The sequence below is a fragment of the Gigantopelta aegis genome, chromosome 3 (assembly GCF_016097555.1).
Source record: "Gigantopelta aegis isolate Gae_Host chromosome 3, Gae_host_genome, whole genome shotgun sequence".
Classification (NCBI taxonomy): Eukaryota; Metazoa; Mollusca; class Gastropoda; order Neomphalida; family Peltospiridae; genus Gigantopelta; species Gigantopelta aegis.
Window position 1 is genome coordinate 51,977,522 of NC_054701.1, and position 26,299 is coordinate 52,003,820.

At 37.4% G+C, this 26,299-nt stretch overlaps 1 protein-coding gene and 1 long non-coding RNA gene across 3 annotated transcripts in view; one reads left to right on the forward strand and one right to left on the reverse strand.

The window, feature by feature from the left end:
* LOC121368214 (nuclear speckle splicing regulatory protein 1-like) lies at positions 1 to 23,567 on the reverse strand. Of its 2 annotated transcripts, none has more exons than XM_041492849.1 (8): positions 23,547 to 23,567; positions 19,221 to 19,308; positions 16,611 to 16,679; positions 12,131 to 12,262; positions 10,826 to 11,033; positions 8,538 to 8,637; positions 4,886 to 4,978; positions 1 to 2,759 (listed from the first exon to the last, which is right to left on the reverse strand). In XM_041492849.1, exons 3-8 carry the CDS (start codon positions 16,647 to 16,649, stop codon positions 2,009 to 2,011), a joined length of 1,323 nt encoding a protein of 440 aa, XP_041348783.1. In that variant the 5' UTR covers positions 16,650 to 16,679; positions 19,221 to 19,308; positions 23,547 to 23,567; the 3' UTR covers positions 1 to 2,008. The 2 variants fall into 2 exon arrangements, with proteins under 2 accessions (XP_041348783.1, XP_041348782.1); XM_041492848.1 differs by lacking the exon at positions 23,547 to 23,567 and adding an exon at positions 22,409 to 22,484.
* The window catches only part of LOC121368215, a 6,593-nt gene continuing 2,786 nt past the window's right edge, over positions 22,493 to 26,299 (forward strand). The window contains exon 1 of the long non-coding RNA XR_005957486.1: positions 22,493 to 22,647. This is a non-coding gene — a long non-coding RNA (uncharacterized LOC121368215). The remainder of the gene's footprint in view (positions 22,648 to 26,299) is intronic.

Sequence of the window (26,299 nt, forward strand, 5' to 3'; positions counted from 1 at the left end):
TGGAGGGCCACATGTTTATCTTTATTTATATAGAGTAGGTACAAAAACGTGGGGGACACAGACCACCTCTGCTTCCAAAAAATGGGCCTGATTAATCAATCTCAATTACATGCATAAAAGTTTGCATAATTAACTCGAGAATAGCAAAATTGTAATATGTTATCATCACCAGAGCCACGAAAATCACAGCTGACTTAGAAACATTAATAGATCCCATGTATACAAACAAGCCAGAACAGATCTATGCAACTCCAGTACCTATATATGCCATTAGTGACCATTACCCTGTTTGTGCAACTAGAAGAACAATACAGTGTTCAAAAACATCCAATCATATTACAATAACATACAGAGATTTCAAAAACTTCAGGGAAAATGTTTTTGTAAGTGATTTACAGAATGAACTAAAAAATAAATAAACAGCAAATGAAAAAATAGTGAAAACAACTACCGTAGCTTGTTTTGGAAATGGATTTCTTAGAAAAAAAACTTTCCTAATTTTTTCTTTACATCAAGTTCATTCTTCTTTTCTTTTGTTAGATTATACCATTTAATATTATCCCCATAGGCACAGATTAATAACACAAAGTGTACTATTCTCTATTTTGAAATTTAAAACCTGTTAAAACCAGAAATGCTTATTTTTCATGTACGAATATTCATATTACTAGTGTAATGTACTGTATACACCTATATATTTTCAGTTGATATATTATGTACAATTTCTAACCTATAACATGACTGTAAGGTAGTGATATCAGGGTCCCCCAACCCTCAAACAACCAAACTTATTTCTGAGGTTAATAAACTTTATAATAAAAAAAATAATAATAATAAAATAAAACAGTATGTAATACTGAGCACTATTGGAAAATGTATAGAGATTATTATATGAGCTTGTGTCCTGACACACGTTTCGTAAAAATCAGTACGACACATACTCGAGTGTAATAATTTCTTTATTATCCATATTATTAGTTAATGTTTATGAATTACAAGGACCGTTTCAAAATGTTTCAACCACAACTAGGAGACGACGAAATGACATATTTCACATGCAAAGTCTGAATTGGGACTGGAGAAAACAATGTCATGTTATGACATCGCTTTCCAAAATTACATCATCACCCTTGTTATTACATGTGTGCTTCATATGATTATTATTAACTTGGTTATGTTGAACCATGTGGATAATAACAAACTTTTTACCTAGATCCTTTATAACCAAACACCAATGAAAACTAAACGAGTAAAGCAACCGTTCAAACCTTGCTGGTTAACTCCAGAAATTAAAGCTTGACATTCGTGTGACACATTTCACAAACAAAAAGTCTGGGAGAAATATAAACTTTGGAGAAACAAAGTTACCTGTTTAATAAAGAAAGCAAAGGAAAGTTACTACAAACAAGGCCATTGGAGAAAATCAGGCCACAGGTTATATTTGAAAAATATCTAAATGAGCGTACCTCAGCATCACCACCAAGTGAAATTGCTAATCTATTCAACTGAAATATTATACTTCAGTGAGTTACCTGATAAGCTACTTAAAAATATTTCAAACTGTAATCCTAATAGCATTAATGACCATTTAAGAGAAACTACTCCAAACACGAATGTGAATAAATCTGCAGATTGATAATATCAGACCAAAGACCATGAAACTCTCTGCAGCAAAATTACTGAGTCAATAATGCATATCATCAACCCAAGTGTCAAAACAAATCATTACCCTCATACATTTAAATGTGCAAAGGAAACATTTACCTATTTTAAAAAATTGTGCAAAGGAAGATCCTGGAAATTATAGACCCATATCCATTTTACCAACACTCAAAGATCACTAAAAACATGTGGCTAATCTGATATATTCCTATTTGAATGATAACAATCTTCTTCACAAAGAGCAGTCAGGTTTTCCTAAGTCTCACTCATGTCAAACGGCATTTACAAAACTACAGATTAGTGCTAAAAGAGATGAATGAGGGAAATTTAACACGTGTTGTTAAAATTAACCCTCTTCAACTGGTCTGGATTGAAGTTTCTCCAATTTCCTAGCCAAATACCGCTTCTTTGCTTCTTCTACAGCTGAATCTGTTGTTCTCCGAGTATATTTACTCTTAACATCTACCCTGTGTTTATTATCGGATGCTTGAGCATCATCTGTCTCTTTAGTATTTAAATTGTTTTCTGTGTTCACAGCAGAACTTTCGGTGTTACTGTCTTTGATGTTTTTATCTATGTTATCAGACACAGCTGTTTGGTCAAAACTTCTGTCACTTGTTATGTTGATAACGTCACTAGAGTGTCTGTCTCTTGATCTTAACCTGTGTTTTCTCTCCACCGATCTTGACCTGTGTTTTCTCTCCACCGACCTTGACCTGTGTTTTCTCTCCACTGACCGTGACCTGTGTTTTCTCTTTCTTCTTTCTGTAGACCGTGACCTGTTTCTTCCATCTGCTGACAGTTTTCCTCTATTTTTGCTATTTCTTTCTTGAGACGATGAAAGTTTTCTTTGGCCTGATGATCTAGAATGTTTGCTTCTTTCTAATGATCGTGACCTTTGTCTTCTTTCCTCTGACTTCTTGTTCAAAGACCGTGACCGGCTTCTCTTTTCTACAGATCTTGACCTTTTCCTTCGTTCTCTAGATCTTGATCTTTGTGTTGTATCTATAATTTCACGTTCCTCTGACCTTGAATGTTCACGTCTCTTACCTTCTCTATGATTTAAATTTGACTGAGCTTTTTGATTTTGTGGAGATCTGAAAAACAAAAAAAATCTTACTACGTTTTATTGAGAATTAATGAGTTAAAAAGACATCTATACTCACAACATTAATTCTCCTTTTTAAGGATCAGAACATTTCATTCACCAAAGTCAGTGTCATCATTAGGAATAAAAATAGCAGGTGGAAATTAAAATATAGGCGGCCATTAATCACAATGCGGAAACAGACCTGATCATGAATAATTAGCATTTAGATAATTTTTATGTAGGTCGAGTGACAAGGGTACATGTTATGTGCTCAGAGATGCATTTTCAATTATGCTTCATCAACTTACAAAATATTTTAGTCTTAAAGGCATATAATCAGACCACTGACCTATGAAATGGCCTAACAAAGTATTACCTGAAAAAATATATATTGGATTTGTCCCTAAATGTACTTTATTCAACCATCTATGTAACCACCATATTCCACTTATTAAGCATATTTTGTACAAACAACTGAATTATGGCAATGGTCTCTAATTAAAAAACTAAAATTGCCATGAGGGTTGACATGGATTTCCCTCCATCATGGTTCAGTTAAGGTGATGCGATAGCTAGATTTGGTTTCCAAAAATTTATGTAATTTTCATTTTTTTTTATCAATTTCCTTAAATCCATGATAGTATGCCTTTAATAATTACATGTTGATTTATTATTTTTGATTTGATATACCAACAAGAGGCCCATGGGTCTAAACGATTACCCGAGTAAACTGTTGACCCAACCTACCACACTTATGGAATGCATCATACCCAGTTTTTAGGGGGAGGGGTCAGAATTACCAAATTCATGATTTTTTTCCTTCATGGGTCAAGGAAGCTTCCTACCATATTTAGTTGTAAATGACCTAGTAGTTGTGAAGAAATTACAATATAACTTCATTTTTAAAAAAACCTCTAGTAAACTTCACCCCTCCTCTGACACACACAGACAGGATGTAAGATTGCACCAAAACTTGAGGCGGTAAAGGGTGTGGGTAAAATAAGTATGCCCAAATTAAGTACAAACATTCTAAGTTTGCTGTCTATAATCATGTTTTTCAATACATTCTTACACTGCATAGCTCAAAATAGAAAATCAGTCCATTTTTTAGGCCTAGCAGGTGAAATAGAAATTTTGCTAAAACCACCAAAATATTGCAGGTAATTTTTAAGAGACAGGCAGGATTTAGCTCAGTCGGTTGAGTCTTCACTTGAGGTGTTTGCATCACAGGATCGAATCACCTTGGTGGATGCATTTAATTGAAAAAAAAATCTCATTCCAACCATTGCATCACAACTGGTCAAAGCTTGTGGTATGTGCTTTCCTGTATGTGGGAAAGTGCATATAAAAGATCCTTTGCTGCATTGGTAAAAACATAGCGGGTTTTCTCTGATGACTACACGTCAGAATGACCAAATGTTTGTCATCCAATAGACGATGATTGTTTAATCAATTTGCTCTAGTGGTGTCGTTAAACAAAACAAACTTTCACTTTTAAGAGACAGGTGTATGTATGATTATCTCATCTGTTACTTCGCTCGTAATTCTGTTATACTTTACCCCTGCGTGTGCTGCAACCTCACTGTGGTGCAGGGGTGTAACATTCTCTTTGAGAATGGCCAATACAGCACAAAATTGAAGTTTTGAGTAAGATTCAGTATCCGTAAGATTCTGTGATATTTGTGTTTTTGCACAGTTCTTTACACTGTTTTTGTTTATACCTTGAATTTTTATACTGATGTTGATCATCACTTTATTTATTTGCATTACCATAGTTTGACACCCAATAGCCGATGTATTTTTCGTGCTGGGGTGTCGTTAAACATTCATTCATTCATTCATTCTGTTATACTTTAATTCCATAATGCTCTAAACTACATCTCAGAGATCCTCATTTTTTATACAGGAAAATAAAGTGGATCATCTACTCTATAATATATATTTATCTGCAATTCTTGCTAAAAGCAAAGTCTATTGATCAAACCAAATGTCCTTCTGAATTCCAGAACACCAATTTTGTCTTTGATAAAAAAATAAAACTTTAACAACTAATTGTAAAATGTGCAGTCTTAACCTGTGTACTGATATGGCAGCATGCTGTAATGCTTGTTTGTTGACCCCGCTAAAACTAACCTGCGATCACACTCTGACTCCGAACTATCGCTGTCTCCCCTATTAGGTTCACAATCAGCTGCTGGCTCCTTCTTCACATCCTTATCGCTCTCACTGACAAAGACAACACAAATCAGCACTATTGCAAATGCAAAACAGCACGAAACATATTGAAAAATAATAATTATAACAGGCTTAAAGGCATAACACCACTGATTTACAGGCTACTGTATTACCCAACACATTTTAACTGAACCACGATGAATGGAAATCCATGACAACCCTCTGAACAAGTTCCATTTTTAAATCTTGGAACTCTACTAAGGGAAGTTTAAAACATACGTCGAAATGAGTGGAAAGGCTATGTGTACAGCAGCCTGTATTATAATCTGTATAGTCGTGGCAAATGAGGACTGGCTATATACATGGCAAATAATTACAAATATATTATTTCAAGACAAAATAATGGTGAATTCGCTAAAACAACATAAGTCAAGAGATTATAATTGGAACATTAACTCAAGATGGTTTGTTCTTGTTTTTGCTTCTTTTGTTTTTATGGGGCCCCGTACACAGGGCCACTGACAGCAGAACCTTGTGACACAGTCATTTTTGCTTTATATACAATAAATATAATGTCTAGCACTGCTAATAGAAAACAAAGACATGTTTATTTGTTTACTAGTACGTTGATTACAATGTCATGTCAATACAATTCAAGTGGTTCCCTGACCTGATTAGTTTACATCTAAATTGAAGTTATAAAATTCCAAACTTAAGTGATGCAGATCTGTAGGAACCAGGACTTGGGGTTTCTGTTCTGCCTACTTGAAGACGAAATTTACTATTTTTTAATGTAACCTACGTGACAACTAACACTGGAGAAGCCGGAGGAGGGCCATGGGGACAATTCCCCCTCCCCCCAATCACACCTCTTTTTTTTTTTAAACACCACGTTATATATTTTCCTGTCTCCACATAACTGAACTCATAGACAATGTGCTTGCCGCACACACACCTTAATGTGGGTTCCCCCACACAATATAAAATCCTGACTATATCAGTGGACACTAATAAAAATTGGCTTACAGCAAACAGAAGCATTCTGTTAATATGCAACCCTTGCAATTAAGAACATGACCATGGCAAACAAAATGCCATGGAAAAAATAGTGTCCACAGCAATTTTACTGTTAATATGCTTGGAACTCTTGGTTTAAGTAAATCTGAATGATTAGTTTGTTATTTGTGTTGTTTGTCAATGTGCTGTAAGATTCATTTACACCAGTGGCAGTATTCTCTGACTGAAAGTAAAGTAACAGGCAACATGCAAATGACATGTGCACGATCAAGAACAATGTGATTGTAAGGGAATGACAGTTTACCATAAACAGCATAGTTAGTCTGCAGTGACATGCCAATTCAATCTTTATCTTTTAATTATATTACATCAAAGTGTCAGAATATATTTAATGCGATACATAATTAAAACAATTTTCTTTAATAACGGCATAGTTTATGTTAGGAAATCTGCAAATCGCAACAGCTTTTTATTTTAGGGGCGGGGTAGAGATTAGGCCTCTCGGCACCAGAAAAGAGCAGTATATTTTATAATATAAATGACATAGAAAATTTGATTAAAACTATTGGGACGATCTCTCTCCACAGATGTATATCTACAAATATCTCATCATCAGGTCGACCATAACAGTTCAAGTGACTTGTACAATGTATGTTCAACATTTTACTGGAAATAAAACACCCAGACTTGACACCATAGCCACGGTTCAACAATGTATAAGCTGTCACCCCACACTGTAATCCAGTGGTTCCTGCAAAGCACGTTATGAACAGTCAACAGAGTTCAAAGAACTAGTTGGAACTCGCTTAATGTTTTTCAATCATGTCCGATGGCGCCAAGATTCACATACTTAATAATAACAGTGTAGTTACTGTTTTAATATTTACTTTCAATCTGTTTTCAGTGCATAAAGTATATTTTATTTTTAATAATAAGGAAAAAATACATCTTGAAAAAAAATCCAATATATTCTACTGCAAAATAAATGCTGTGTAGAATGAAATCTCCACGACATTGTGATATAAGGAAATAAAACTTACTATTAAGGCTCCATTACAAAAAAATAATAATGTCAAAGGTTCCATTTCTGTGAAAGTTAGATTGATGTTATTTGTTATTCTAGTCTGTAACTGTAACTTACGAAATGTCCTAGGGGTGGTGTCTTGGGGTGTGTAACAAAACATGCAGTGTTTGATTAATAATGTAGCAGACTTTGCAAATACTATGGACTTTCAGACACCCCGCTGGTTGACTTATTATTGTTTTTACAAGTTTCGTTTCTTGTTTTTCTTTGTTTAACACCACTACTAGAGCATAATGAGTTACTAATCATCAGCTATTGAATGTCAAACAGTTGGTCACTTTTAATAGTCTTAGAGGAAACCTGCTACATTTGATAGTGGGGAACTGGTTGAGATGGCAAAAACACAATCAGAGAATCGGACCACTGATCCAGCAATGAAAACATGATCAGATTTGTTGGCATTGTGTGTGTGTGTGCGTGCGTGTGCACATGTGTGTGTGTGTGCGCGTGCACGTGTGTGTGTGCATGTGTGTGTGTGTATTAATCTTGTAGATTGCCAAAGAAAAACAGCCTTAATGTTGGTGAAATCACACCATGGTGGAAGGGAGTAACAAACATTATGCAAATGCTTTTAGACCCCCCCCCCCTTTGCAATTTTGTGCATCAGAAATAATTAGAACACACACAGCAAATTACATAACCTTTCAGTCATGTTTATTTGCTGCAAAATTTACTTTTTAAAAATAGTCTGGCTCAAAATTGCTGTCAGTGTCAAGTTCTTCAGTTAGAGCCTTGCTGTTAGTTTGTGTATTGTCAGTGTTTTTCTTCTACAGATCATCCATCTGAGTAGCTGTTCAAAAGACACCACACCGCCCAACACTCCTGCAAAGGCTAAAACCTGTTTTTGTACAGTGCAATATTAGACCATTCATATAGGTGTCCATGGAAAATGAAGACGATATGGTCCACTACCTCCACCCAAGTTCAGACCATGCTGCTATATACACAGCACTATATAGCTTTAGGTATACTTTAAAAATGTAAAACCTGTCATCCTAAGCAGTATGTAATTACTCATGGGTTATGGCATATTTTACATAATGAAGTTGACAGGGTGAAAAATGGATGTGGTAATCTGAAGGCATACTAGGCATTGTTTCTGGATAGTCCGCGAACATCTAACTATCAATTTATTACTAGTCAGGATTGTCACTGTCTAAAATGTTTGTTACTAAAATAAATTAATGTATAAGCATGTTTTCATTATTTTTTTAATAACCTGTTTTTGTTTTTTCTATTTACCCTACTTCGCAGATAACGGTCAAGCAATATGTATACATTATCATTACCCAACATGAGCTTGACAAATCATGTTGACACTGCATTTATTTGGGAATGCCTGACACATGATTCAAAATATAATATATCACACGTCTGTGCTCCAAAACACCATTATTTTTTTCTGATTACAAACATATTTCATAATTTCTACAAAGTATCAATAATAAGTGAGATATGGTGACTATGCAGTTGGTTATGTGGTGGGTTCAAAGAAACAAGTGAACTTACTCAGGATGAGTTTCCTTTATGGTGACAGAACCAGTCGTTTCCCTGTAGAGATACCGGTAGAAGCCACTCATATCTTTCTGTTTTGTCACATCAAGCATTTCTGAGAATATTAAACAAACTTAATAATAAATATACTACATGGATGACATTTTGGTAAAAATTAAATACATCATTACAAAGGAGGTGTCAGTAACATAATGTAACTTTGTGGGTCTATGCTAACCTCACAATAATCACCAATGCCACTACCCCTGAAAATCAAAATCAGTCCTCACAAAAATGTTAAATTATTCCTGTAGATCAGTAGAACATGTGACCACTGGAGGCATCAATGCAGGCCTGACGTCGTCTCATGGATGGAATAAAACTGTTCACCAACATAACTGGGACATTGTGCCATTCTTCTACATGGACATGCTACAGCTGAAGATTTTGCATGTCCACAAGTTCATACCATAGGTGTTACTGTGGTCTGACTACATGGCTGGCCAGGGCAACATGTCCAAGAGGTTTTCATACAGAAACATGTGGAATGTATTATCGTGTTGAACATAGAGAAGAACAGCAGCAGCAAGGATTTCATCTCTATAATGAACACTTGTGAAGTTGAATCTAGATTCATCAGTGAAGAGGACATTTCACCAAATAAATTCTGGTCCATCAGATATGGTATCCTGCCACCTCAGACATAGCATTGTGTCAGAATGGGTCACCTTACTGGCCACTGTGCCTAGCACTGGCCTCGGTGGTGTCGTGGTTAAGCCATCGAATATAAGGCTGGTTGGTACTGGGTTTGCAGCCCAGTATCGGCTCCAACACAGATTGAGTTTTAACAACTCAATGGGTAAGTGTAAAACCACTACACTCTCTTCTCTCTCACTAACCACTAACAACTAACCCACTGTCAGGCCTCCCAGCCACTTGTACATATTAAAATATAGGAAATATAGGAATTTGCATACCAAAATATAGGAGTTTTATAGGAATTTTGAGGTCAAATATAGGAGTTTTATAGGGAAATTTGGACCGATTACCATGGTTATAGGCATTTTACACAGATTTCTAAAGACATTTACATTACTAATGGTATGTTCTTACCTTGCGTATGTACACAAGATACCATCTACTACCTCAACAAATATATACCAAGGCTTGCCAGCAGTCCATGCCGATATCCAGGATACTTTGAAAGTTGGTGCATCTTTATCAGTAATACATCCTCCTCACCTCATCAGGTGAGCAGGATCTTGATTGGCACTTGATACAGATCTCCCACATTCAAAGCATCTTCTGAATTTCTGACAGGCTGGCTGCCTTTCACTGTGAATATAACTCAGTAACAAATTTTATTCATTGGCATTCATCGGCATTTTGGCAAAGCAATTGAGTCAAATATAGGAAATATAGGAAATGAATCTCAATATAGGAGTTTTATAGGATCCTATAAAAATTATAGGAAATATAGGTCTGGGAGGCCTGCAGTCACTGTCCTGAACAGACAGCTCAGATAGCTGGTGTGTGTGCCCAGGACAGTGTGCTTGAATCTTAATTGAATATAAGCACGAAAATAAGTTGAAATAAATACAAAATGTACTTAGCAGTTGTGTGCTCTCAGTTGGTTTCTTACAGTTTGGGCAGTGATGTGTAACTGATAAGCAGTAATGGTGGCTGGTTGCAACCAGTTTTGGAGGGTTGTGGTTTGGATATACCAAACCTGTACAGCCAACTTAACTCAGGGCCTGTTACTGTGAGAAAGGTCATTGGTGGGTCCAGGGATAGTTAGTCGATTGAAATGTCTGTACACCAAAACATCTAGCAAAGTCACTGATATTGATGCCTGCTTCACACATTCCAAATGCTATCTGAAATTGGTACAAGGATGTTACCCCACCAAATTTAGATAGACATGGTGTAGTAGATCTGAAGAAATTAGTTTGAAATGCGCAAATGAACAAAACAAAATTTTTGTTGGTAGAAGATATGAAATAAAAAAAGTTCTAGCTGGAATGTGAAATGATTAAAAGCATCCACTTAGTGTGTTGGATCATCACACATCATTTCACACAATCTATAATGCATCTACAACCCAGCCCTTAGATAGAAAAAAACTTGTTATCATTTTATGAATACATTACTTGACCTCTCACCATGTGCATTTCCCCTACATTTCAAGCCAAGGAATGATCTGGACATCCCAGCTACCAATGGCTATAATATTGCCATGTGTTGAGGGCATCATTCACTATGGTGATTAAGTAACCTGTTGGCTGTGAGGACTGATAATTCACCTTCCATTGCTGCTACTTGTCTTTCTTTTTCCTCTTGTTCCTGCATTTCCAACATCTTCTTCTTGTATGCTGATGTTACAAATGCCTCTTTGTCATCATATTTATCTCCTTCTTCTTCTCTTTCTTTCTGAACCTTTCTCTCCATCCGCTTCTCTTCTTCTCTCTTCCTTACCTCTGCAGCTTTTAAAAGACCTGTTATGTACTTTGGCTGTGGAAGAATAATACAACAATTTTACTAAATAATATTTAACATTCTTATTAATCAAACATTTTCAACTAGAAGGAAAATACTATATAATATTCTGTGTAAATAATACAGAGATTTTATTAGTTTAATTTTTGTACATGCTGATGCAATTGCATCTGTGATCTACTAATTATAAATTAAGAAAGGCCATACAACTTTGTTGAGGCTCTTCTACACTTACAATCCATTTTACACTCAGCCTCCAAATGCTCAATATTGGAGATGTCGTTATTACACCACAGCATATAAACAAATTTGTCATCAGTTACCATTTTAGTGAAAAATATATGCACCCAGTTGCTCATGACAGCAAATATAAACATGATCCAATAAAAAGTAGACCTATGTACGCTAGTTGCATTAGACCCACGTACAAATTGCAGGTACATTAAGTAAATAGTATGCAATATGAGTAGAATATAACTAATAGGCCTAATTTGTTTTTGAAAACATCACTAACACACCAGCACTGATCAAAGCTATCAATGTGCAACTTTAATATCATCAATAAAAAATGTGTAGCCATTTATGATGGATAATTTATTCATTATTTTTGGCCCGCAGATTATAACATTTACTCTTGATGGTATACAATGAAAGTTTGGAAAACACAGATTTCCTTTAACCATAAGCACACATGCCATAATGTATCCAAACACTTGCTTTTGGTAAGAATCTGGGTACAAGACTTTTGAATGACAACATGCAATGTTGAAAAGTACAGTCAGTAATGATAAAGAAGTAACTTTAGAAGATAATACAGGCCTGTAGGCCTAACAATATGTTTGTTTTTTTGTCCTTTCTATATGAATAAAGATTAAAATGTGACCAGCATCCACACACTAGAGATTGTGTCCCCTCAATAGAGATGGTGTCCCCCATCTGCCACTTCAGTTGTCATAATTCCTACAAACCTGTAATATGTAGTGTAAACAATGGATTACGGTCACCTGATAATGTCATGGTCTCATTAGGCGTGTCACATTTCCAGTAGCTCTTTGGAATGCTTTTCTTGCCCTACATGTAATCACAAGTACAGTTTGAAGGGAAATACATGCCTTTTTCTCATTTGCTGGTGTTGTGTTCTTCACACATGCTGCTGATTTGCTAGCAACTATGTTGTCATAAATACTGTCATATTCATACACATTTGGATCTTCAGAAAGAGCCTTGTCAATTTCCATTTGGGTCTTCAGGTATGAAAAAGAATGAAATATATGAATCATTACCATAATATGTATATAAGAAAAGCACTGTAAATAAAATCCTACCATACAAACAAACGAAAAAGAACTGTAATCTTTTCTCTCTTTTTTGACATTAAACAATAAAACTACATGCATGGTCAGGAGGTCAGTGATTTATGCCTGCAAGGTGACTTTTGTGGAGATTTAGAATCCAGACCTGTCAACCTTTAGTCAAGAGAAAGCAGGAGGTGTGTGTTGAAAAAGCAGGAGATTTTGTCAAAAAACAGGAGATTTTTTAACTGCACACGATTTAACACAACTTTTTAAAAAGTACTACAATAAGTTATATGTACACTACATAATGTCATGTATACTTCTCAACCTTAGTTATTGGTATTAAAAAAAAAATATATATATATATATATATATACTCTTCAAAAAAAGAAACGCAAAAGGGTACAAATGGGTTATAACTCCAATTTTATGTTTCCTACCAGTTCATGCTTTGTGAATATAAGGTCATTGCATGTCCCAAACACATTCCCACGGTTACATTCGATAAAACGCAGCTACTGTACAATAAAGTTCCAAAATGTGAATATTCGCAAAAACGCAGCCACGTGCAAACCATGTCACCACTGCACTTGCGTTGTCTGCACGTGCAACATGAACACCGACAGTATAAAAGTGCAGGGTGTTCGCTTGCCTGGCCTCTGTATCTGGCCGACAGTTGACAATCCAGGACATGCCACGTCTCAGTGAACCGCAGAGAAACAATGCCATCGGCCGACTAGACACAGGCGAATCCAGAACGGCCGTTGCCAGGGCATTCCATGTGTCCCCAAGCACCATCTCCAGACTGTGGGACCGTTACCAGCAACATGGATCAACACGTGACCTCCCTAGATCCGGTCAACCACGGGTCACTACCCCCGGGCAGGACCGCTACATCCGGGTACGCCACCTTCGGGAACGATTGACTACTGCCACCTCCACAGCCGCAGCAATACCAGGTTTGCGCAGGATATCCGACCAGACCGTACGGAACCGCCTACGTGAGGTAGGAATTCGTGCCAGACGTCCAGTTCGAGGTGTCATCTTAACACCACAACACCGTCGACTCCGACTGCAGTGGTGCCAGATTCATCGACAATGGCCTCAACTGCGATGGAGACAGGTGTGGTTCAGTGACGAGTCCCGATTTCTGCTCCGACGTCATGATGGAAGATGTCGCGTGTATAGGCGTCGTGGTGAACGTTATGCGGCAAACTGCGTGCAGGAAGTGGACAGATTCGGCGGGGGTAGTGTCATGGTGTGGGCAGCCATCTCACACACTGGCAGAACTGACCTGGTCCACGTGTAGGGCAACCTGAATGCACAGGGCTACATTGACCAGATCCTCCGGCCACACATCGTTCCAGTTATGGCCAACGCCAACGCAGTGTTCCAACATGACAACGCCAGGCCTCACACAGCACGTCTCACAACGGCTTTCCTACAGAACAACAACATTAATGTCCTTCCTTGGCCATCGACATCACCGGATTTGAACCCAATTGAGCATCTATGGGACGAGTTGGACCGACGCCTCCGACAGCGACAACCACAGCCCCAGACCCTGCCCGAGCTGGCAGCAGCCTTGCAGGCCGAGTGGGCCACCATCCCCCGGGACGTCATCCGTACTCTGGTTGCTTCAATGGGCAGGCGGTGCCAGGCAGTTGTCAACACACGCGGAGGCCACACCCGGTATTGACTCCAGATGACCTTGACCTTGGTGGTGTGTCCTATCACTTACTCACAATGGACTAGAGTGAATTGTGAACAATCCTGCAACATTTGGTAATTATCGGACTCACCATTCAATAATTAAATCAATTCTCCAAATGTTACGACAATGTGGTTTTGCGTTTCTTCTTTTGAAGAGTATATATATATATATATATATATATATATATATATATATATATATTTTATATATTTAATTATTTTTAAATATTATTATAATTTAATACATATTTTTAAAAAGAACTCTTTTATCCAAAAATCTTAACACTAACAAATTTAAACATTAATTAGTACATTTACGGTATTACACTTACAGGTTGCATCATCGTTATTTGTGTTTTGTGAAAAGTAGACCCAAGAGAAATTTATATAGGTAAAAATCTTATAAATTAATATTCAGTTTTTACTACAATAAGGTATAATGGCGTTGTACTGATTTAAAATCACTATAACCATGCAATAAACATTGTATTTCCACTAATCATTTCTACTAATCATAAGTAAATGCTCATTACTGATATCGTGTGAAATATACCGGAATTATACCTATTTCCGTGAGTAACGTTATGTCAAACAAGATTTATTAATTGTAGGAAAATAATCCCTTGAAGTGTAGTCTTGTTGCTAACATTTTACTGCACAAACCTACAAATCTAATTGATACAAGTATTGTTTATACAGCTAATTGGTCTTTCTGTTGTCTCGCTTTGGCATGTGATTTTGACATCGGGTGTATTGATGCATGCGTTCGCAGTCTACTCTGGCACTTCCAGCCATAGAACTTTGCGTTATGTAATCCAGTTGGAAGACATTTTACGAGAAAGAGGAGTTATTAGGACTAAATTGGATAGTTTTATATATGGCAACACTGAATGTCAATACACAGCCACAGTAGGTTGAATTTTTTTTATGCTTAGAAAATAACGATTTCCCAGGAGAAATGTTTTTCCCGCGGGAGACTTGATCAAATACCGGGAGTCTCCCGCGGAATCCGGGAGGGTTGACAGGTCTGTTAGAAACCACATCAAAATCCATTACATGTAAACTGTAGAAATGCACGACATAGTAATTCACACAACCGATGGTTCTGTTCGCGGGTTATTTACACAACTTTAACTTCATATGAATCATAAATTGATTTGGAGATGACCTATTATATTCTAGAATTAAAAGTTTGAGGATCACCAGAATTTTATTCATTTACCCTCATATGTCATGATCCGACTTCCAGTTATTCATTACTAAAACATTGTCCACTGGAAATGGATGTTATGGAGAAAACATGAATAATATGTTTCTGCTAATAATTTTTTTTATATATATATATATATATATATATAGATAAGGGGGCTTTCTCTCAATCTCTGGACAATGTCATAATTACTGTGTGTCTGGCATCCAATAACCGATTCCTTTCTTTTCTTCCGATTACATTTAATTAGTTCTACAGATGTACATGTATGACATGAACTTGCGCTAGGTTTCTAAATTAAAGTGGTGCCAGCGTCTGATGAATGGCATAACGTTCTGTTTCTCCAGGGTTATGGAGAGGCGCCCCTGGACTTGGAATCGCCTGGATACGTTTTTATATTGCCAGACTCACCAGACGCTTAACTTTCCCTGTTTAAATACTTTTTTTTTTTTTAATTATTATTATTATTATTTTTTCTTCTTCTCTGGTAGAATCGTTGGCCCTTGGGCCTAATTTTTGATGAGGGCACGACGGTTGGGTTGGCGGGGGGGGGTGCTGGGTGGGGGGGGATACTCCACCGGAAGATGGTTAGGGCGGTAGGCGTAGGCGGTTTTGGTCGTAAGAGTTGTTAGGTTTGTCCGGGGGGACTGCCCCCCCCCCCCCCCCCCCGAGTCTTCCCCGGTTTCGGCCACACCGAAGTCCCCAATAGGATGGGTGCCCCTAAGGATGGGGGCACCAAGACTGGAGGGCACAATGGTTGGGTTGGCCGGGGGGGTGCTGGGTGGGTGGGGGATACTCCACCGGAAGATGGTTAGGGCGGTAGGCGTAGGCGGTTTTGGCCGTAAGGGGTGTTAGGTTTGTCCGGGGGACTGCACCCCCCCCCACCCCCCCACCCCCCGAGCCTTCCCCGGTTTCGGCCACACCGAAGTCCCCAATACGATGGGTGCCCCTAAGTAAAACATATTTCCCTATTAAAAAAACCCTCCTGTGGCTGAAGCCTAACCTAGTCACCTGCCACCCCTATTTTGAGGGCTAATTAATATATTTAAAAAACATTTAAAAATATATTTATATTTAGGACTGCCCGATCTAAATTTGAGTTACAAATTGTTAGTTGTTTGCTGTATATTAAATATTGTTTGGGAAAATAACGCACAAAATTATTTATTGTAAAGTCCTTTTTCCCTGTTTGTTTAAATATCAAAATTGCCCCAGTAATTGTTCTGTCCCAGGTTGGACTACTGGCATCCGGTGGCCGAACCTGGGATAGACATGCTCGAAACCTTCGTGGTATAGGAGCATGTAAATATTTTATTGATTGATTGACATGAACTTTACCATGCAGAGTTGGAGTGAATTTCTTCAAAAACTTACCTGTTTTTTCACTTTTGTTTGGTTAATTTTCAACTGCATAGTTGAGTTTGTTTGAAGCTTGGAAGCTTCCTGTAAATAAAATGGTAATCAGTGAACTATTATTACTAATGACATCTCTTTGATTATGTACATGTACCCACATGTATTATTTGTTAACATACATGTACGGTAAGTGGATTAAAAACATAGTACCTTTCTGCTACAAACAACAAAAGAAGTGACCTATTTCCCACAAAACTTAGTACTTCAGTTAATATAATATTATTTTACTAATGAATGACTTTTCAACATGTCCTGAATATTATAACCATTTAATAATTAATTCAAAACCTAATTAATACCAAAGTTATTAAAAACCAATTTAAAAATGTTTTTCAAACCACATTAGCCACACAACTGAAAAATACATGTAGATATAAAACATTATATACAATATATATGTAGCTACAGGTACATATATCCACACAAAAAATCAATAACCAGTCAAACTTAAAGGGGACGAGGAAATAGTTCGAGGTTTCGAAATTAATGTATTAGTTAAAATGTGAAACTGCATTGCAGCTGGTTGATTTCACTTAATATTGTAAGAAGCCTGCACTTTGTTGCCTACCTCTGAACTCTGAACTATGCATCCCCAGTTAAAAGGCGAATTAATATATCACTGTCACCATACCCCACGCCACCCCATCTTACCCCACCTCAGCTGTTGGCATCTTCAACACCTGTGGTACATTCATGTTGCGTATATTGTAAAAGTAAGTAAATAACAAACCAAAAAAGATAACCCAGATGAATCTGAAATATATGCTTGGGCATAAAGGCTAAATGTATTTATAGACAGAAAAAAAAACCCAAAAGAAGATGGCATTTACATACATATATAAATAACAGAAAGTAAATGATAAAATTGAGGTATTTTACAGATGTCAAAACATGGCGGAATGTAACTAACAAATAAAACACTGAATGCCAAATAACAATATTATTTACACTTCACACCTCTACTTTCTTTCTCCAATCTGGCCACTGACCCCCATTTTTGGGCCCTATGCGAGATTGCTTGGATGACAAGAAAGCAGAACGTTTTAAAACTGATCTGGCTATCCCCATGTTACTGGATCCTTCCCTAGATTTCTCGATCTGTGATGTATCAATTTTTAACATAACTAAATGACTGGTACATAAATAGAAAAGCTAAAGTTTGACACGATTCATGCCTTTGAGAGCAAAGACAAACAGCGCTAACAATTAGTACAAATGCTCTTTGAAGTGTGTATTTAATTAGGTATTACGTATACAAACACCGACAACCAAATACAGGATCAGTTCGTTCCGCTTAGTTGGCAATCTATTATTCTGTAAGTGTCACCTTAATCCTCAACAGCCAAGACCACACGAGACAGGCACACTTCGCTTGATTGACATGATTAACAATACATTCGTCTTAAAAATACTATCGGCAATGACATTTTGATTAATCGACACGCGTCAAGTTTTAGAGGTGCACACTCTATTAAATCTTTATGGTGGGACCAAAGAATTAGGTCGAGAGATCGAATTTATAGAGTTTTCAAAGTTTGAGTTTTCGAAGGCCGTTATTACTAGTTTGTATAGCAACTCGGCCGGGACCGTCACTTCAGATCGAGAGATCAAAGTTTCAAAAGATCAAAGGTGCAGTTATCAAAGTTTGACTGTAATGTAAATCATAAAATATTTGCGTTCTTAAAATTTAGCAAAATCCAAATAAGTGACATATGAGTGACATAAAACTTTAGTGATGTCGGCACTACCAGACATAAAAAAAATAACATGATCAGCTGAAATTATACTTTTGATATATCTTCATATTATGCAGCTTACAGAAAATTAGATTTAGTAGAAAATTTCGGTAACATGCAAGCTAACTATTGCTATCATCAAAAGTATGTAACCATTGTTGCATGTTCAGTTAATCATCAACAAAACAATCACACAAGTTTTTCAGAAGTCTCTTGCAGGTCTCTTGCAGGTCTCTTAAGTTTAGCATGATGAAATATTAGTCTTATATAACCTCGCTAAATTAGCTAATATTTTATGCTCACAAATATTTCCTTAGTTACAGTTTCAAAATAGCCTAATTTTGTTTCCATTTTAGCTCAATTTCCCCCTTTTGAGTACCTCTTCAGGCCCATTCCGTTTTGGAGAAGTTAAAAAAATAAGTGTGTAATGCATTTCACTATGTAACTATATATAGTAATAGTAAACTTCTCCTCCTCCCTGGGGACAAAATAGGGGACAAAACATTAATGACATTAACAAATTAGATAAACCATCTATTGACCTTTACAGAATTTGTGAAAGAAGAGATTTTTTTAATTGGCTTAATTTTTGTCTTTTGTGCCCCACCCTTCAGACCCCTGGTGGGATCAGAATGACCAAATCAAAAATTTGTTTCCCCATGTACTAAGGAAACTTTCCACAAAATATGACTGGAATTGGTTAAGTAGTTTTGGGGAAGAAGTCGAAAATGTGAAAAGAGTACACATGCCGAACAACAGATGAAAACAGATTGCAATAGGTCACTTGAGCCTTCAGCTCAGTGACCTAAAAACACTAAACCAGTGGGCCTACCTCGTCACTGTCATCTCCAAACACATTTCGAACAGCAGGCTTCTTAAGGGAAATAGACTTCGGTCTTTGTGGAATGATCAAACCATACCTACATATACATTCAAAATATAAACTTATACATTGTACTTGCAAAAAATCTATTGTCAATATTATAAAAAATTTGTAAACAATATTTCCTGAATTTATCTATACTATAATATTGTATATAAGATTAGTTTGAAGACAAAGATACGCCTTTTTAAAAGCACTGCCTTAAGCACTACTGTATGGAGCAGAATCCTTGAAAATGACCAAGACCATCGGGTCAGAAGTTGGAGGTCTTTCAAAATCAGTGCCTTCGCAGGATTCTGAATATCTTCTGGCCCAACATCATAACCAACAAAAAACTCCATAAACAAACCTCCACACAGTCATTGGTATCGGAGATCAAGCACCGAAGATGGCACTGGATTGGCTATGTCATCAGAATGCCTCAAACAGCCCTACCAAGAGTGGCACTCCAATGGATGCCTCCTGGGAAAAAGGAAACGAGGAAGACCGAAAGAAACATGGAAAAGGACAGTAGAGAAGGAAATCCGAGAGGGCAGTCTGAGCTGGGGGCTGCTGGAGCTGCTGGCAAAAGACAGGCAGCAGTGGCGATCTCTGGTTACAGCCGTATGTGCTTAGCATGAAGGGGATTAAAATAATTTTAAAAAAAATAATATTGTGACTTAACCAAAATACATCAGTAACCAGTTTTCGTCACCTACATTGTACATTAGTGTTCGGTCTGAATATTTTAATATTCACTTGCTAATTTGCCATTCGAAATATTCGAATAGTATTTTAAAGTATTCAAATATATGGAGTTTTTAGGTCATATGAAAATGTTTTTAAAATTTGGTGGTTTGTTCTGAACGGTCCTGCACGCTGCTTGCCACCTCGATCATCTATAAGTTTCCCGAAGCTTAGCTGAATGTGGGTGCTGTTGGGTTTCTTTTTGTAGTGTGTGTCTTAGTGAGTAATATGTGGATTTTTTAAAATTAAGGAACTCAAAAATGATTGATGAAAAGGTATTTGACGTCAAACATAGGATTGTTGTGGTATTAGAGCAGGAATCCTGGACTACTGTTTGATGGGCAGCGATTGCGAAAAAATTACATATCTTGGTCTCCGACTGTAATGAGAGCATCATAACCTTCCAAATGTCCATCTAGCTCTCTTACAGAGTATTCGGGCTACCCTCAAATGTATTTGTTTGTCATTTTAAATAAGACATCCATACAATATTTTTTTTTTATTATTCTTAATCTTTTCGTATTTTTGTATATGTTCCCTGGAAGACGGAATCAGAGTGGGCAGCGACCTTAGTAAACTGCTATCGGAGTTTCCAGAAGCTTAGCTGAATGTGGGTGCTTTTGGGTTTCTTTCTGTAGTGTGTGTATTAGTGAGTAATATGTGGATTTTTAAAAATCAAGGAACTCGAAAATGATTGATGTAAAGGTATTTGACATCAAATATAGGATTGTTGTGGTATTAGAGCGGGAATCCTTGACTACCGTTTGATGGGCAGCGATTGCAAAAAAATTACATAGCTTGGTCTCTGACTGTATCGAGAGTTTTATAACCATCCAAATGTCCATCTACTAATCTAGTAGTCGTCTAGCTCTCTTATAGAGGGATTGTAGTCATAACGGCCCCAGTACTAAACGGTCCTTTACAATAATTGGTCAAAACGGCCCTAAAAAAGTCAAAACGGCCAAAGTGAAAAAGTCAAAACAGCCCTTAACAAAAGTCAAAACGGCCAAAGTGAAAAAGTCATAACGGCCCTTGAAAAAAGTCAAGACGGCCTTAGTTATAATACTTTAAAAATGTATTTCATCTACACAAGTGTCAAGAAAGATAACTGTGCAAAGACAGTTTTTATAGTACGGTCTAACTACACGGATATTATCTGCGTCTTATTTATGTTTAAATAAACAAAGAGTTTAAAATCTACATATGTGGTTAGTGTACTAGTACATCTGTGTTAATATGTAGATTTTAAGTACAGGTAAGTTTTGGAGAAACATGAATAGTTATTATTATAACCATTCCAAACCCATCTCCCGAGCCATTATACAAGAGATTGCACCAAGCAAACCCCAACCCTACCTCAAAGCCCATTGAGCTTATAATGAGCTGTTGTGTGTGTATATTATTTTCATTATTATTTAAGAATTGAATGTTATATTTCTGACGTTCATGCGATGATAAACACCAAAACAGTTTTGGTGTTTATTATCGCATGAACGTCAAAAATATAACGTTCAATTGTTATAATTCTTTTCAAATACAAGGTCAATTGGTGGTCTTAATTATATTAGTAAATTGGGGGACAGGCCCGTTGTGGCCCCCGGGTGAGCAGCGCCACTAGGAACTCGTTCAGACGATACGCACTCACCCGGAAAACCTAGATGGTCCACTAACCCTCCACCCCTTTCTGTGATTGAATTCAGTGTTGTTAAATAAAATGTTAATTGGTGGTCTTAATTACAATAGTATATTGCGTTGTGTAGGCTAATAAATTGTTACCAGTGATTCCGTTGTTTTGGTTGTTTTGATATATATGTTTATATAGGCTATATTGATTACTAATTATTACTAATGGGAATCAATTTAACGTGATAGTACCTATTGGCCGTTCTGACCATTTCTTTTGGCCATTTTGACTTTTTCTTTGGCCGTTTTAACTTTTTTCTTTGGCCGTTTTGACTTTTTTCTTTGGCCGTTTTGACTTACATGTTCTGGGCCGTTTCATCATGGGGCCGTTTTGACTGCATACCCGTATACTTTTATAGAGTACTCTGGCTACCCTCAAATGTATTTGTTTGTCGTTTTTAAATAAAACATCCGTACATTCCACAATATATATATTTTTTTTTATTCTTGATCTTCTTGTTCTTAAAAATCCGACACAGATGTCAAAAATGTGCGCCCGATACCAGGCTTAATTTGCCTAAGATAAATAACGAAAATGGGTTGCATGTGCAAATGGATAACATGACAATAACACGTCTGTAGTAAAGTTAGTACACCTCGGAAACTTGGGGACTTTTGATATGTTATTACTAATTATCTCTTGCATCTATCCTGGAAAAAAATCAGCTTTGTACTATTTATTTCCGGGTTAAACCCCAATGTTCCTGAACTAATAAACTAGTAATCACCTCTTATCGCGCACGTCCATATTGAAACAATGCAAGGGACATTACTCTTGTTTTGAGTGTAGTTTGCCCCGCCCATTTTTTATAATGCAATTCTTCTGATGAGCCCAGTGGGTACGTGCCTGAAACTTTTGAGAATAGAGGCATGTTGATAGATTTGTCAGTCAGTCAGTCAGTCAACATCAGTTTATAGAGAATGACAGAGAGAGATGCACGTTCAGTTCTAGGTTACCAGCAAATAGGTAGATACATATTTTAATAAACCTACAGTAGGCTATACCCAGTCCTGGGCTACCTAGTACTACTATAGTATAGTAAACTTCACCCACTTCTGGCGGACCCAGTATTAATGCCATTAACAAATGAAAGGAAATGGCTATTGATATTTCTTTGTGAGAACGCCATCGTTATTTATGATAACACATCCTGTTCAGTTATTTAGGGGGCGGGACGTAGCCCAGTGGTAAAGCCGTCGCTTGATGCGAGGTCGGTCTCGGATTGATCACCGTCGGTGGACCCATTGGGCTGTTTCTCGTTCCAGCCAGTGCTCCACGACTGGTGTAACAAAGGTATGTGCTATCCTGTATGTGGGATGGTGCATATAAAAGATCCCTTGCTGCTAATCAGAAAGAGTAGCCCATGAAGTGGCGACAGCGGGTTTTCTTTCTCAATATCTGTGTGGTCCTTAACCATATGTCTGATGCTATATAACCGTAAATAAAATGTGTTGAGTGTGTCGTTAAATAAAACATTTCCTTCCTTCCTGTCTTATCAAATCGTAAAAAAATATTAGGAAATCGGCGAATTCACAATATTTGACAAATTGACTGGTTGACCAGACAGATGCAGTGTTCGAGATTAAAAGTTTTGGGCAGTACCCCAGTTGGATACTAACAATTCAAAATCTGGTATCCCACCTGAGAATTTAGTATCCCACTTAAATGAAATTCATAAATAACATCATAACAAATTTGGACGACACCGTTCTCGTTCCCAATCTATTGCTACACCACAATCAAAATCACAGAATTCGTGAAATTCGCAAAAAGATTTGCTACATCTGTTTTTGCGTAATATTGACATAAATTAATATTTAGCAGTAATCAATAAGTGTTTTTGACATTACTAACGATAAACCTACCTGTATCAATTTTCTGCAGATGTGGAATCGATCAATATCTCAAATAAAATTTGAAGGGAGGAAACATCCAACAAGAACGATAGCAATTTAGCGGTTCCCAGCATTAGACTGAGTACGAGTTGGGGGAGATATTGTTACGGCATAGCATTAGACTGAGTAAGAGCTAAAAAATACTGTTACTTAACTTCACCAGTAAATGACGACTTTCACTGTTTCAGCAAAAAATAAAAATGCATGATTAAAAAAACCAAGAACCTTATATGGTATCCCGGTGGGATACTGGGTTCTTGAAGTCTGGTATTCAAAATTAAATTCTGGTATCTCCGGGATACTGGGATAATCCGTACACTGCAGATGAGTTGCTCAAAGACAGCAAATTTGTCGGCAACATCCGCCTGGCACTTTTCACAATATATTTTTGTATTCTTACGTATACATGTATAAACACCAGTCATTACCAAATTGTTGAATCAAATGAAATATTTACTTACAATGAAGAATGGAACGATACAATCAATAATTCGTTTCAAAATTTTATAATCGCAAATAATAGCAAACAATGAATATACAAAATTTATCATTTTGCAATGTACTATTTTCAATTTACTATGTAGGTCTTTGTAGGCCTATTTAAAAAAAAAAAGTTTTTAAATAGCTGAACTGGTTCAATGACACTCTTGGTAGCAAATTTACGTCAGTTGTAGAACAATTCGGGGGATTCTCCCCCAGAACCAACTGGAGTACGAAGAATTGGGTAAATGTCATAAAAAAAATCGGTAAAAGTTCACTCCCGTAGTAACCAAATGACCATATATAGTGTGTTTAATAGTTAACAATTCAAAGCTTATGATCTACTGGTCCACGTGACATGCTTTAATGTAGGATTGTCACTACCAGAGCCGTAGCTAGCTACTGGTTATTGATATTAACGTTTTAAGTATGTAACCTCCCTGAGCGTCTAAATTTAAAAATTTCGGGGGAGGGGGGGCATGCCCCCGGACCCCATAGTCTTGCGCCTTCCATGTAGTCTACAACTTATTACTACGTCATCATTAACTGACCATATTCCGCTTTCCCTTACGGCTTCCCATAAAATATCCCGATATGTTCTATTTCACAAGAACACACCGAATGTCAGCCACCTGCTTTCTAGTTCCTGATATTCTGCTCTTTTGTAGTTTTCTTTAGAATTTTATATCATCATCCTGGCATTAAAATTAAACAAAGACGTGGTATTTTGAACATGATACGGGTTTGTTGAATTGTGCTGTCGTAATCCAAAATATCATCTCAGTAGGAAAATAATGTTCACTTTATATCTGAAGTTGATTCCTTTGGGTGTTGATGTTCCTTGCAGGAAGTATAACGATCTCTGCATTTAGTAGCATTAAATCCGGACATAGGGTTTTACCTGAACATTCAAAGCAAGCTGTTGTAGCGTACGCCTGTCATGGGCACAGGTACCGGCCTTGGCCGGCTCCTCTGCCCAGGACAGGAAAGGGGTTGGGTGGGTGGGAGACGAGTCGGCAGCGGGTGGTGGTTAGTGCTATGGTAATTTTGAAAAGTCCTGTAGGATTAAGCCAAACAGAAAGGTTGCGCAGTTTCAATGAAGGATTTGGGTTCTTTTTGAACGGTCCATGAAAGGTAAAGGGGAGCTATATATAATTGTTGAATTTTAGTATCCGAGAGTAGCTCGTTATTGGAACTTAGGCTACTGTTAGTAGCATTGAATAACATAACGTAAGTATCATCCGCTAGGACGCACCGTCACGTGCCTGCACGCCTCAAATAAGCATAAGCTGTATACGAATCTCCGCTGTATACAATGCTTGCCTTGGGTCATCATCACTGTAGAACGAACAGATTAGAAACATCTGTACCTGAACCGTATTAATTTGCAAACGGAAAGAAAGAAATGTTTTATTTAATGACGCACTCAACACATTTTATTTACGGTTATATGGCGTCAGACATATCGTTAAGGACCACACTACATGGGCTACTCTTTCCGATTAGCAGCAAGGGATCTTTTATTTGCGTTTCCCACAGGCAGGATAGCACAAACCATAGCCTTTGTTGAACCAGTTATGGATCACTGGTCAGTGCAAGTGGTTTACATTGAGCCTTGTGGAGCACTCGCTCAGGGTTTGGAGTTGGTATCTGGATTAAAAATTCTATGCCTCAACTTGGATCCAAACCCAGTACCTACCAGCCTGTAGATCGATGGCCTAACCACGACGCCACCGAGGCGGTGCAAGTGGTTTACACCTACCCATTGAGGCTTGTGGAGCACTAGCTCAGGGTTTGAAGTCTGTATCTGGATTAAAAATCCCATGCCTCGACTGGGATCCGAACCCAGTACCTACCAGCCTGTAGACCGATGGCCTAACCACGACGCCACCGAGGCGGTGCAAGTGGTTTACACCTACCCATTGAGCCTTGCGGAGCACTCACTCAGGGTTTGGAGTCGGTATCTGGATTAAAAATCCCATGCCTTGACTGGGATCCGAACCTAGTACCTACCAGCCTGTAGACCGATGGCCTAACCACGACGCCACCGAGGCCGGTCTAATTTGCAAACAGATACATTGAAGCGTACGAGACGGGATACAAACGTCGAATTCGGGCTAACATGATATAGATTATCGGGCAAAATGTGTTAACCTGAGACCTGTTTAACATGTATTTCCATCATTCTACCCTCAAAATTAATTGGAATCCATGTATAAATGTGTAGTGATTCGTTTGCAACC